The following is a 12,970-nucleotide window of genomic DNA, read 5'->3' on the forward strand; positions in this document are numbered from 1 at the left end:
GTCATCACGCTGAGAGCACGTAGAGCTGGCGGGAAATGAAGGCGGAAATAAACAGAGAAACTTGTGTTCTCGAAACGTTCTAATTTGAACTACAAACTGCTTATAATTTCGATTTTTTTTTCAGCGTAAATTAAACGGACCGTCTCCATGATTGGATAGGACGATGGTTCAAATAGTCGTAAGGTAAAAGAAACTTATATATTTCACGTTTTTACCTGCTCTTTAATGTGTGCTTATCGGGTCAATGTTAAGAATGAGCGCTGGATTCAGCTAAAGTTCATATTATAGTTATTATTATGCTTTCACGTTCAAATTTATTTAAGACGAAGTGAAAGACAGTTATTGGTGATGTTCAAAACCTGATTACTTTAGAGCTTCTTGCACGTTTCAAACTTACAGGCAGCGGAAAAGCTTAAAACGGACAGCATTGTGACGGAATCTGGTGTAGATGGACTTAAAGAAGTCTAAACTCTCGACGTCTATTTAACAGTATGAAGCCCATGGATTTACCTGTTCTGAACGTGTACTATGATTACGTTTGAGTGAGAAAGAGGACAGTCCGTTAGTAAAAGATATATTTATTTTATTTGTATAAATCTATTTATAAAGGTTGTTCAGCTTGTGCAGCTGAATTAATATGCTGAAGACAAAGAAATATATTCTACTGAAAGGCTCATTAATTGGTATTGTAAGTCATTCTGTATGTGGTCCTCAATGAAGAAGTTTCTGATTATTTCTCAAACCATCTCGTAGCACATGAAGGAAAGTCAGATTTTTCCCAAGTATTATCAAAGTAGTAAAATGTTTATTATAAAAAATAAACATTAAAAAATATGTTCTGGCTTGCAGCTTGTTAGAATGTGGAAAACCTTTGTCCAGTGTGGGAGTCTGTTTACATGACAAAGACACTTGGAGACACTGAAAACTCAAGTTTAAAATGCTCATTGGTTCCATGGAAACGCAGTTGACTCACTGCTGCCACCCAGTGGCATGACTTCAATGTTGGCGTGAATGTGACGTTTGTGGTCGTGCAGAGGCAGCGTGGACGGCAGCCGTCCTCCGGAGTGGCTCCTGGTGGAGCTTCAGGGAGAGGTCGTGTCCAGACACAACTCTGGACTGGCAGGAAACGTGATGGGAGACCTGCTGTACACCAAAGAGGTACGCAAAAGCCCAAAGAGGATAAACAAATAAATATCACCACACTTAATCGTTCCCCGTCCCTCCACCAGGGGGTGCCGGTGCTGATCGTTGGACACCACATTCTGTACGGGAAGCAGGTCAGGCTGGAGAAACCTTTCGCCGTCCTCACCAAGCGCTCGGGCTTCTCACGGGGCGGCGGCGGCCACGACCACGACACACCGGTAGCCATGGAAACGGACCCAGAAGGCCCCGCCTCCACGTCTTACTCCGTGTCTGCGCTCATCAAAAGAAAACTGATCTTTAAGACGCGCCCTAAACCCATCATCACCAACGTGCCCAAGAAGGTGTAGCAGGGTGGAGGTGGCGTTTCGCTCCAGGGGGGCGGGGCTTCACATTGGGAGGCGGGGTGGAGGCGAGTTGAGTCAGTGGAAATCAGTCGGTCTTGTTTTGTAAATTTGGAGTCTGACCTGTTCACTGAGAGGTTTTTCATTCTGTGTTACCTTGTTAAATAAAATCCATTCATAAGTGATGTCACTGTCATACCATCTCCTGATTGGTTGGGCTTTTTTTAGGCTCTGGAAACATGCTGATGTAATATAAGCCTGATGAATCAAATTGACGCTCAAACATGTTTTTCTGCAGTTAAAAGATAAAGAAAGGACAAATGAAGATGTGAGACGAAGTTAAGAGTGACGAGTTCAAAGCAGAATGAAAAGACTGAAAACCTTTGATCTGGAAGTCGATGTATTTTATGAAGAAAAGACCAGTTTCTGTTCATCGTTCAGTTTCTGATTCAAAACCGACACAAGTTGAATTGTGACTCATTGATGATCGATCAGTGTCTGATCCGCCTACATAAGTTATTGATCACCTTAAAAAAGTGTATCAATGAAGGTTCAGAGAAAAGTTTTATTCAGTACATTTAAAATCTCCCCCAGGCTGCATCGATCCTCTTCTTTTCTTTCTGGTCATTGATCTCATGACAGGTTTCTTCTCGAATGTTCATGTATTTATATATTTTGTTCTCTTAATGAAACTTTTCCACTTAAAAATAAAGTAAAAAGAAAAACAAACTACTTTTTCATTTCTGCTGGCGTAAAGATCAAAGTCTTTTTTTACTTTTGTTTTACATAAACATCTGACGCCTCGTTTCCTCGATTGTGTTTTCATTTCAGAGCAGTTTGGTGTTTACACAGCAACATTATGAAAATGATGTCTGTTTCCATTAAACCGGCAGAAACAATGAGAACAATGTAGTTTCCATGTTGATCCACTAGTGGGCGCTGTTAGTTTTAGTACTACAATAGGAGAACACACATGCAGAGAACAATGAGCTCTAAACATCAACACTGGGAGAACACGGACATTCTAGTGGACAGACCACCAAGTTGGATTGTCATTACGGTGACTGTCAAAATAAAAGTACCAAGTTGGATTGTCATTACGGTGACTGTCAAAATAAAAGTACCAAGTTGGATTGTCATTACGGTGACTGTCAAAATAAAAGTAACAAGTTGGATTGTCATTACGGTGACTGTCAAAATAAAAGTACCAAGTTGGATTGTCATTACGGTGACTGTCAAAATAAAAGTACCAGGTTGGATTGTCAATACGGTGACTGTCAAAATAAAAGTACCAAGTTGGATTGTTATTACGGTGACTGTCAAAATAAAAGTACCAAGTTGGATTGTTATTACGGTGACTGTCAAAATAAAAGTACCAAGTTGGATTGTCATTACGGTGACTGTCAAAATAAAAGTAACAAGTTGGATTGTCATTACGGTGACTGTCAAAATAAAAGTACCAAGTTGGATTGTCATTACGGTGACTGTCAAAATAAAAGTACCAGGTTGGATTGTCAATACGGTGACTGTCAAAATAAAAGTACCAAGTTGGATTGTTATTACGGTGACTGTCAAAATAAAAGTACCAAGTTGGATTGTTATTACGGTGACTGTCAAAATAAAAGTACCAAGTTGGATTGTTATTACGGTGACTGTCAAAATAAAAGTACCAAGTCCAGGAGAACATGGACTGGGAGTCATGACACCCTGGAGGAAACTTTGTTCTGATTGGCTCTACTGAGCATGTGCAGAACTACTAGTTACTGCCACTGTGACCTGGAGCAGCAGTTCAGAAAAGGTACTTTTCCACCGTTTCCATGGAGACGGAGCATTTTCAGACTGTTGTCGTGTAAACAGGCCTTTGTTAGTACTTTCCGCTGTTCTGCTTGTTAATAATATTAATACCCAGTAATACTCTGCCCTGCCCCCGACTGTCAGCCATCTTCACCCATTCTTCATCAGATTTAGTATTTTTTCATTATGATGGTTTTTAGAACATTAAGTGTCTTTTTGACGTCGAAAAAGATGATTTGCTGTTTATCTGGAAAGAGAGAACATTTGTCTTCAAACTGGTTGTGATGCACCTTCTCCACCTCCTCCACCTTCTCCACCTCCTCCACGTTATTCTACTTTTCCACTGACGGGACGGATCCGTCGGCCTTTTACAGCGGAGGAGGTACGACCGAAAATACCCCATTTCTGCAAATACCTGAGTGGAACCATTCCCCCGCTGCAGCTCCGACGTGCGAGCGGAGTATTTACGGCGTGGAGCTGCTGTTTGATGAGGGCGTCGCCGCTCCGCTGAAAAGCTGCTCTGTTGGTTAAAGAGAGCGATTCATGGCGCTGCCGCCCACAGCCACGCTGCTTTTAACCTCCAGCCGGCTCCAGAGGTTCACCAGCATCTGACAAAGTCATTTAAAGCTCAAGGTTAAAGGGACTGAAGCGATCGGTCATTCTGATGAGTTTTGGTATAACTGAGGAGAAGCTGAGTACGTTTCAGAAGGAAGCAGCAGGAAACACAAACACCACAGAGGATAAAGTTCTTCAAAATGTATTTCTCTCGTCATGATACAGTGGAACCAGCATATGAAATCAGCACGAGAAAGGGGGAGGGGCTTGATGTTCCTGCGTCCGCCGTCGTCGTGGAGACATTCCTCATTTGGCATGAATGGAGATAATTGTGTCCGGAACAGAAAGCGTTCCCAATGAATCTGGAAAATTCATCCCGGGACGGAAATAAAAGCGGAGCAGCTGGAGCTCCGGCGCCTCGGCCGCCCGGAAGTCTTCAAAATACCTTCAACCGTCTCAAACTGACCGAGGAGACGAACCCTGGAGAGGATCCGGTCTTCGCCATCTGAGGACGTGAAGACATCCGCTGTGAGGACAATTTGGCACTTTTACACGTAAAAAGAAAAAACAGTGACTGAGCGGCGAGGATCGGACCGCGACGGTCGCCTGACGCCTCGACGGCACCGCGGCTTCGGCCGCGTGAGACGGCGGCGCCGTCGCTTCTGGCAAGTCGTGGCGGAGGATTGTGCTGTCTGAGGCTGAACGAGGACCGATCGTCCGACCCGGAGACGTCCTGGAGACGTCCATCCGTCCGCTCGTCGACGCGTTAACTTAGATTTGAATGTCGCTGTAACCGTTCCTCCTGTTCACACCGGCCGTGTGCCGGGGGCCGTCCGGTACTACTTCACTACTATTAGTAATAGATTACAGACAACGCTTCAAGGGAAAACACATCGTTTTTGTTCTAGAGGTTTCACGTTTCCGCGGCAACGTTTTGAAAATGATGTACGTTTCCGTGGAAACGGGAAACTCAAGGACCCTGAAGCAGATATCCGTCCCTGCCCGTCTCCAGAGGAGTCCCTCAGGGTTCCACCCTGGAGTCCCTCTTGTTTGACAGTTAAAGGTCCACAGCTGATGGTTATCTTGGCGTTTGTTGGCCTTGGACCCCGTTTGCACAAAAACTAATTGTTTCAAAGTAATTCAAATACTTCAAACAACGTTTCAGGTAAAAAAAAATAGCTTCTGTGTTTTCGTCTCAGAAAAGTTTCACGTTTCACACGGCGACGTTCTGAAAACGATGTCTGTTTCCACTGAAATGGTTAACGGTGCAGTTAGCATGTTGGTCCACTAGCAGGTGCTGAAAGCCACACACACACACACACACACACACACACACACACACACACACACACACACACACACAGGGACTGGAAGCTGGTTTATCAGGGACGTGACCGCTGAAGCACTAGAATTACTTTAATAATTAATTTTTTTAAAGTATTTTACAGTTCACTTCTTATATCTCATGAATATTTTTCAATAATGTTTAAACATATTTTATAGTAAATACGGCAAATTTTTTTAATTGATTTGTATTTATTTTGAATCAATTTCAAAATAATTTAAAATTCTAATGTTTAAGGAAATGTTGATTTCTTTACTCATTTTGAAGGATTTAATAATAATAAAAGGATTTTTTGAAGCATTTCAATTTTTCTAAATTCTATTTCCTAATAATTTCGAGGCATTTTTAATAAATTTTCTCATTTTGAGTCTGAAAAATTCAAATACTGTTCTCAGAAATTTTTGGTTAATATCTTTTTTTTAATTTATACATTTTTAAACATTTTCCAAACAACTCAAGTCTGAGTCAGATTTCTTCTTCCTCTTTGCTTGTTGCCATCGGACCTCAGCTCAGTTTGATCTGGTCGACAGCGTTTAGTAGGATTGATTATTCCTTTATATTAACTATTTCCAACCACCATAATGATCAACCGTCAATCAACGATCAACAGGAAACGATCAACAGGAAACGATCAACAGGAAACGATCAACAGGAAACGATCAACAGGATGTGTTTGTTTCACGGACGTTTCCTGTTCGTGTCCGGATCGTCCGGATCGGGTCAGAATAGTTCTTGCTGTTTGCACCAAGAGCAGAAGAGTTTTAAAAACGTTGTGTCGTATTTCAGTGACTCCCTCTGAGACGATCGATTCTCTTACTGACGCTCTGGAATCGATATGTTGAGGAGGAACGATTAAAGCAACCAACAACTCAAAGCCACACTTTGTGAAAGAAAGTCCTGCTTGAAGCTTTAAGGCTCGTTTAGACGCTACGAGATCCGGCGCCGAGACGGAATCCAGTGAAAAACACCTGAGCGTCCTCTGGCGTGAAACAGCTGCTCTGACCGACCTGGACCTTCATGACCAGAAGAAAAAAGAACTAACTCACCTCCTCTCTGACTTAAATTAAGAAAAAGCACCACAATGCTCTCGTCTGTCACAGTCGTACCGTGAACCCGAAGTGTCCCGCCACTTCCTGTTCCTCTGAACTCGTGATACCTGATCAGTTCTGCTGGGTTCGGTCTGTTGTGGGTGTGAACCACCGCCGAGCGTCTTGTTGGTGGATCGGCGGCGTGGATCCGCTCAGAACTCAGGGTCACACCTAGTTTTTTTTAGCACCAGTGAAGAAGAAGCGAGAGTTTCTGCTTCGTCGCTCCAGCAGTTCACAGGCTCCCCCATCGGAGACCTGGACAGAGTCCGACTGCCGTGAAGGCGGAGCGTCGGGGAACTACACCTCGGCATACGGCAGGTGGTACTGCTCCTCCCTCTTGTTGCAGCGCTTGGCGACGATGGCGAGGTAAAGCACCAGCAGGATGAGCCAGTAGCAGGCGTAGAGGATCGTCCCGGCGATCAGCAAGGCCTTCTCCGTCTCGCTGAACGGCTCCTGGGTTTCGCAGTACACTGTGTAGGCCACGCCCCCCAGCAGCACCGCGGCCCACACGGTAACGGGCACGGCGCCGATGAAGTTGACCACGATCTTGCGGCGGCCCGAGGTGCCCCAGCCCGCCTTGTTGATGGTGAGCAGGGCGAAGATCTTGGCGGGCAGCAGGCTGGACATGTAGAGCAGCGAGTAGAGCGACATGAAGATCATGACCAGGCTGCCGCGCAGGAAGCAGGCGTAGGTGGCCTTCACCATGCCCACCAGCTGCACCGTCAGCAGGAACAGCAGGATGTTCCACAGGCGCCCGCGGTAGAAGAGGTGGATGACCGTGGCCACCAGGAAGAAGGGGAAGAAGCCGGTGACCACGGACTCGTAGGTCATCCACAGGCTGTGCTTGTGGAACCACAGCGCGTTGTAGAGCCACTCCCGGAAGTAGGACTTGCTCCAGCGGGTCTGCTGGTTGAGCCAGCGCAGGTACTGCGTGGGCGTCTCCGTCTGGCACTGCGACCGCGCCGTGAACTTGGTCTTGTAGCCGAAGCTCAGCACGCGGTTGGTGAGGTGGCGGTCGTCGCCGAAGCTGCACTTGGAGCCCAGGAAGGTCTGGTGGTACCAGGGCTCCAGGAAGCGCTGCAGCAGGGAGTTCCTGTACATCCCCAGCGGGCCGCTGATGCACTGGACGCAGCCAAAGTAGGACTGGCAGGCCCGCTCGATGTTGAAGGCCATCCAGTACCGGACGCTGCTCAGGAAGGAGATCCACGAGTCGTACTTGTTGAGGATCTGGAGGAAGAGAAGGTTTCAGGAAACGAGTCAGAGAAAGGAAATCAAACCGTTCTGAGTCAGAGGAAGACGGACGATCGTCTTTACCTGATCGGCGCGTTACACATGGGATGGAACGATCGGAACGTTCAAGGTGTTTTGATTTGTTGGCAGAGCAGCGCCCCCCGGAGGTTTAAAATGACATACAGGCTCGTTTGTAAACCACATGGCTCAACGTTTATACTCCTCCCCGTTAGCAGCTAACTGCTAACCGCTAATTCTACCAGAGGTGGTTAATGATATCCGCCTCCCGTGGCGACGACAATCAAAACCTACCATTTTTTGGGGTGGCGCCCCCTTGTGGACATTCTGGTTTAAACAAAGCGCTCAAACAAAAAACTTTCAAACTTCAGATTTTCAGGAAAGTTTCAACTGAGGTTCAACAACAATAATCATGTTTTAACAAAGAAACGACTCCTTTGGAAGAAAGATGTGACATTTGGTCTTTTCTTAGATTTTCAATAATCTGCACTCCAATCACACTCTTACGTTGGTTTTTCACCCATTGTGAGTTTTACCAGTTTTATGCTGGTTTTACAGTTTTGCACTAATATTTAAGTTTGTTCGAGCTGTTAAGGTTCAAGCACATCGTAGAACTTTTCTTAACTCCTACTTCTCTTTTGTTCCGACGTGAAAAACACTCAATTTGGCTCTTTTTTTTCTGCGACACAGAAAAAGATTATTTCTTTTTTCCTCAGTTCTTTGCCGTTGCTGTTGACTTCTGTTTAAAGACTCTGGTGCCTCTTCGACCTGCCAGCATCCCGACCTCGACTGAACCCGGCAGCGGGATCCAATCCACCGAAAAAAGAGTCGACATGAAAGAGAAGCTGTTTGGCAGCGACGCCACGGCCGTCCAGCCACAACTCAGCTCTGCTGCTCGTAACACAAACGCATGTTCCCTCGGTCAAAAAGGAAATAATCAGGCTCTCCCAAGGAGTCCCGTTTATTACCCAGAAGCCTCGTTGTTACAAAGGAAGAAGCTACCAGATACACAGTCACTCACAGTTTGTGCAGCTTATAAACAAACACAGCAGTGTGAACACAGTCATAGTTTCAGGTTTAGTTCGGTTCATTAGCTCAGGATTTAACTCCGGATGGTTTTTGGATCTGTTTGTGACCTGCTTTTAGGCTCCAGTTGGACCAAATGTAAACTGGTTTAAGTCTGGTTTTGGTCTGATTACCTTCGCCAATGACAGTGAGAGGAGATGTTTTCGTCTGCATGCATTTATTTATTTATTGGTTTTTATGTATGCATTTTACCAAGTACAATCTACTCACCCGAATTACATGAAATCTTCAGGGATGATTTATCATCATCATCCAAGCATCAATTCATCAGATTTTGGGATGTTAACGGCTAACCGTTTCTGAATAAATCCCCAAAACTGGAAAAAAAAACTTCCCGTACAAAGAAGATGAAAGAGGTACCTCATGGAGGAGATCAAAGGAGATCAGCGTCTGTTGCCATGGAGACGCTCCCTGCTCAGTGTTTCACAGTGATGTAGCTAGCTAGCAGGCTAGTTAGCACCGATATGAGCTAACGGTTATCATGCTAATGACGCTAACTCGGTTCCACAAACAGATGTGGTGCGGTTGAAGATCTACGTTCTACCGAGTGTAGCTCTAGATTGGGAGTGTTTGACGTCTGTTTAGAAGCTTTGACTTCAGGGATCTTTTATTTTGTAGAAAAGTTCTTTCCTCCCAGGTGAAGTCAGTGTAGTTCACCTGAACGTCTCCGCCGACGCCGCCCACCATGGGGTCCTCCTCCAGGATCTTCAGCATCTCGATGGTACAGGCCGGATCCAGCACCGTGTCCGAGTCACACACCTGGAAGGAGGACAGGGAGTCAGGTCGGGGGGGGTCAGGTGGGCGTAGCGCCCGTCGCCTCCTTCAGGCAATGAGAGGCTGCTGATGGATGTCCAGCTGCCTCACTGTGACCAGGACACGACCTTTGACCCCTCTTAGAGGACACAGAGAACTCTGTGAAGCTGCAAGGCAGGAATGTGAACAAACTGTGAGAACCAGGACCACGTGAGGACCAGGACCACGTGAGGACCAGGACCAGGACCAGGCCAGTATTTCGTCATCTAAAAGCCTTTTGAAATTCTTTTTCATCATTTCTACTCATTTCAAGCATGTTCTGCGTTATCAATTTTTCTAAATATTTCTAAACATTTCTAAACATTAAATAAGTCATTTAACATTTGTTGTTATTGTTGTTGTTGTTGTACGTTACTCAATTTCTTATTATAATTTTAATGTATTTTTATGGATTTGTATTAATTTTTAAGTATTTTCCAAACAATTTCAAATTGTACTGTTTAAGAAAATGAAACATTTTGTAATCATTATGAAGCATTTTAATAATAGTTTAATAAAAAACAATTTTTTATTTTATTAGTCTTTTCCGAGCATTTTAAAAATTATTAAAATCACATTTCGTATAATTTCAGTACTTTTTAAAAAATGATTCTGATCACTTTGAATGTGAAAACTATTCAAATTAAAATTCTGTTTTAAAATCTTAATAATGAGACTTTCTAAATCATTTTGAGGTGTTTTTATTTCTGTTAGAGGTACTCAGCACTGCCCCCGACAGTGAAGCAGGAATATTGCGGTTTAATGGTTATAACCGGCCTGGTCAACTTTTCTGATTATTTATTTCTAGGATGGGTAAATAAAATGTGTCACAGCCGACGTCGATGACAAAAATATTTAAAACACTAAAAGGTATTAGACAGCCGATGTGATGAAAAGGACTAAAGTAGCAGCCGGACCGGCTAAAGCACAGGAAAGGCTGAAAGAGCTCGAAAAGCTAGAAAACACAAGACGCCCACCTACATTCTCCCATGATGCAATGCAAACTCTCACCTGTAGGTAATCCACGCTGTCTCCCAGAGCTTTGAAGGCGGTGTACATCACCTCCCGCTTCCCCCCCCACTCCTGCATGATGCAGGAGTACCTGCAGCCTCGGACCAGCCGGGACACGCGGGCCGCCTCCTCCATGTGCACCGTGCCACTCCCCCCGCCCCCCACGCCCCCGCCTCCGCCGCCGTCGCTGTGGTAGTTCCCCTTCCACACCATGCTGCCGGCCTGCTCTGCGCCGCCCATCACCTCCTGGAAGATGTCCATCATGTAGCGGTCCTCGGGCCGGTTGCCGTCCACCACCAGCACCACCTTCAGGCCGGGGAAGGAGATGCGGCGGACGCTGCGCAGGCACTTCCTCAGGTAGTCCGGGTCCTCCTGGAAGGCGGCGATGCAGAGCGCCACGGAACGGCGGAGGTGCCGCGGCTGGGCGGGGCTCCTCATGCGCCGGTGCTCCAGGAAGGCGAAGAGGCTCTGAAGCAGGAGGTGCAGCGAGAGGAAGGCGCCGTACAGGCCGAAGGAGAGGTGGTGCTGCTCCGTGTGGATGAACTGGTAACCTGCGGGACACAGGAGGAAGCCCACGTGACCGCCGCCAGCTGTTGACACAATGCACCTGTGGGCGGGGTTTTACCTGTGACGTAGGCCAGCAGGATGGTGAAGAGGACCACCGCGGCGAAAAGGGTGGTGACCACGATGTTCAGCGCATTCCTGCAGCGAGAGGGCATCTGTGGGCGCAGCATCACGTTTAGAACATCCTCTCCTTCTGCTGCAGCATCTCTGCTCAATGGTAGCTGTAGCATTAGCTCTGTTACCATTCAACTAAACTCCTGTTTACTGGAGGAGCATCATCCTCAACTGACTCCCGCTGTCATTAGCATTAGCCTGTAATTAGTCACTGTAATTAGCATTAGCCTGTAATTAGTCACTGTGATTAGCATTAGCCTGTTGGACTAGATTAGGATGGTTTGGTTAAAGTTAGACTGGATTAGGATGGTATGGTTAAAGTTAGACTGGATTAGGATGGTATGGTTAAAGTTAGGCTGGATTAGGATGGTATGGTTAAAGTTAGACTGGATTAGGATGGTTTGGTTAAAGTTAGACTGGATTAGGATGGTATGGTTAAAATTAGGCTGGATTAGGATGGTATGGTTAAAGTTAGGCTGGATTAGGATGGTATGGATGGGGTTAAACTAGGTCAGGGTGGTAGGGTTAGGGCCTTATGTTTGACCCCCCTGTAATACACATTCCAAACGTGAGGTGGACCTCCATGTGCAGAGGAGAGAGACAAGCTCCGCCCCCCAGACCTTCACACAGGAACCCTGTCAGCCCTCGTTACCTGACCTAAGAGTCACTTCCTGTTTGGATGAGAGCAGCCTTTCAAGGGCCGGCGTCAGCTGGAAACACACCGACACCCGCCTCTGATCTCACGGCCACAAGGGGGAAACAGAGACTGTTAATGACCTGTGTGATGTCATCAGGAGGAGGGGGCGGAGCCAGACGGCCTGAAACAAAACTGTGACCAAAGGTTGTGAAACCTCTCAGGAGCACAAGCCAAAGACTGAAATCAAGTCCTGAACTAGTAACACTCCAAAACATCTTTTTGTATGGAGAGCCTGCATGTTTAATTCATATTTGACCTGCAGGTGGCGCCGTCACAGCCTCCACATGTGACTCATGAGGCACTTGGAAAGTTGGAAAAGTCCAACTCAATCAAGAAATCCAAAACCTCAAACTGGCAATAAAACCCTCCAACGGTTTTTTCCTCTCCGTCTCTTCTCGTCACACACAGACAGTTTTTTATTCAATTTAAGTCTCACTGGTGTTTTTTTATATATATATGTAGATATTACTCAATCCCCTGGCACTACTGGGATTGTCCCCTTGTCCTCTTAAAACAGCTGCTGTTACTCTCCAACTCAACAAAGCAGATCCATCCTGACCCGTCTCCACAGGGGTTCCTCAGGGTTCTATCCTGGAGTCTCTACCGTCTGTTATTTACCGGCTTGACAACTGGTTATCTATCTGTCTATCTGTCTGTCTGTCTGTCTGTCTGTCTGTCTGTCTGTCTGTCTGTCTGTCTGTCCGTCTGTCCGTCTGTCCGTCTGTCCGTCTGTCCGTCTGTCCGTCTGTCCGTCTGTCCATCTATCTATCTAAAGTCAAAAATAAAACTACCAAGTTGGATTGTTATTGTTTAGAGCGTATTGGTGTCAGTGCTTGTGTGTGTGTGTGTGTGTGGTTTCATTACAGAAACAAGCAACAGCACCAACTAATGGCCCAACATGAGAACTACATCGTTGTCAGTGTCTCTACCGTTTCCATGGAAGTGGACAACGTTGAAACCATCGGCGTTGGAGGAGTGAGTCCTCGATGGTTCACTGACAACATCAATCATGTCGTGACAACAGCTGCTGGCTTTATTACCCCCCCCCCCCCCCCCCCCCCCCACCACCACCACCACCACCACCACCACCAAGGGGGGGTAATAGCTGTAATTAAAGGCTGGGCCAGTTTGGGACTGATCGCAACACAGGAACAATTCTGCCCTTTCATTCAAGAAATTACCTCCTTTACCC

General features: G+C 46.0%; 2 protein-coding genes across 2 annotated transcripts; one reads left to right on the forward strand and one right to left on the reverse strand.

Annotated features, from left to right (window-relative positions):
* Positions 1-11: 11 nt before the first annotated feature.
* chtf8 (CTF8, chromosome transmission fidelity factor 8 homolog) lies at positions 12-1,669 on the forward strand. Its single transcript, XM_080475753.1, has 3 exons — positions 12-183; positions 1,035-1,158; positions 1,230-1,669. Exons 1-3 carry the CDS (start codon positions 164-166, stop codon positions 1,488-1,490), a joined length of 405 nt encoding a protein of 134 aa, XP_080331879.1. The 5' UTR covers positions 12-163; the 3' UTR covers positions 1,491-1,669.
* Positions 1,670-4,026: 2,357 nt separating this feature from the next.
* has3 (hyaluronan synthase 3) lies at positions 4,027-11,122 on the reverse strand (the record flags this gene model as incomplete). The annotated part of the gene is made up of 4 exons (XM_080475814.1): positions 4,027-7,493; positions 9,258-9,359; positions 10,404-10,954; positions 11,029-11,122. 4 exons carry the CDS (start codon positions 11,120-11,122, stop codon positions 6,564-6,566), a joined length of 1,677 nt encoding a protein of 558 aa, XP_080331940.1. The 3' UTR covers positions 4,027-6,563.
* Between the last annotated feature and the right edge of the window lie 1,848 nt (positions 11,123-12,970).

The sequence above is a fragment of the Lipophrys pholis genome (genome assembly GCF_963383615.2).
Source record: "Lipophrys pholis genome assembly, chromosome: 11".
NCBI classification, from domain to species: domain Eukaryota; kingdom Metazoa; phylum Chordata; class Actinopteri; order Blenniiformes; family Blenniidae; genus Lipophrys; species Lipophrys pholis.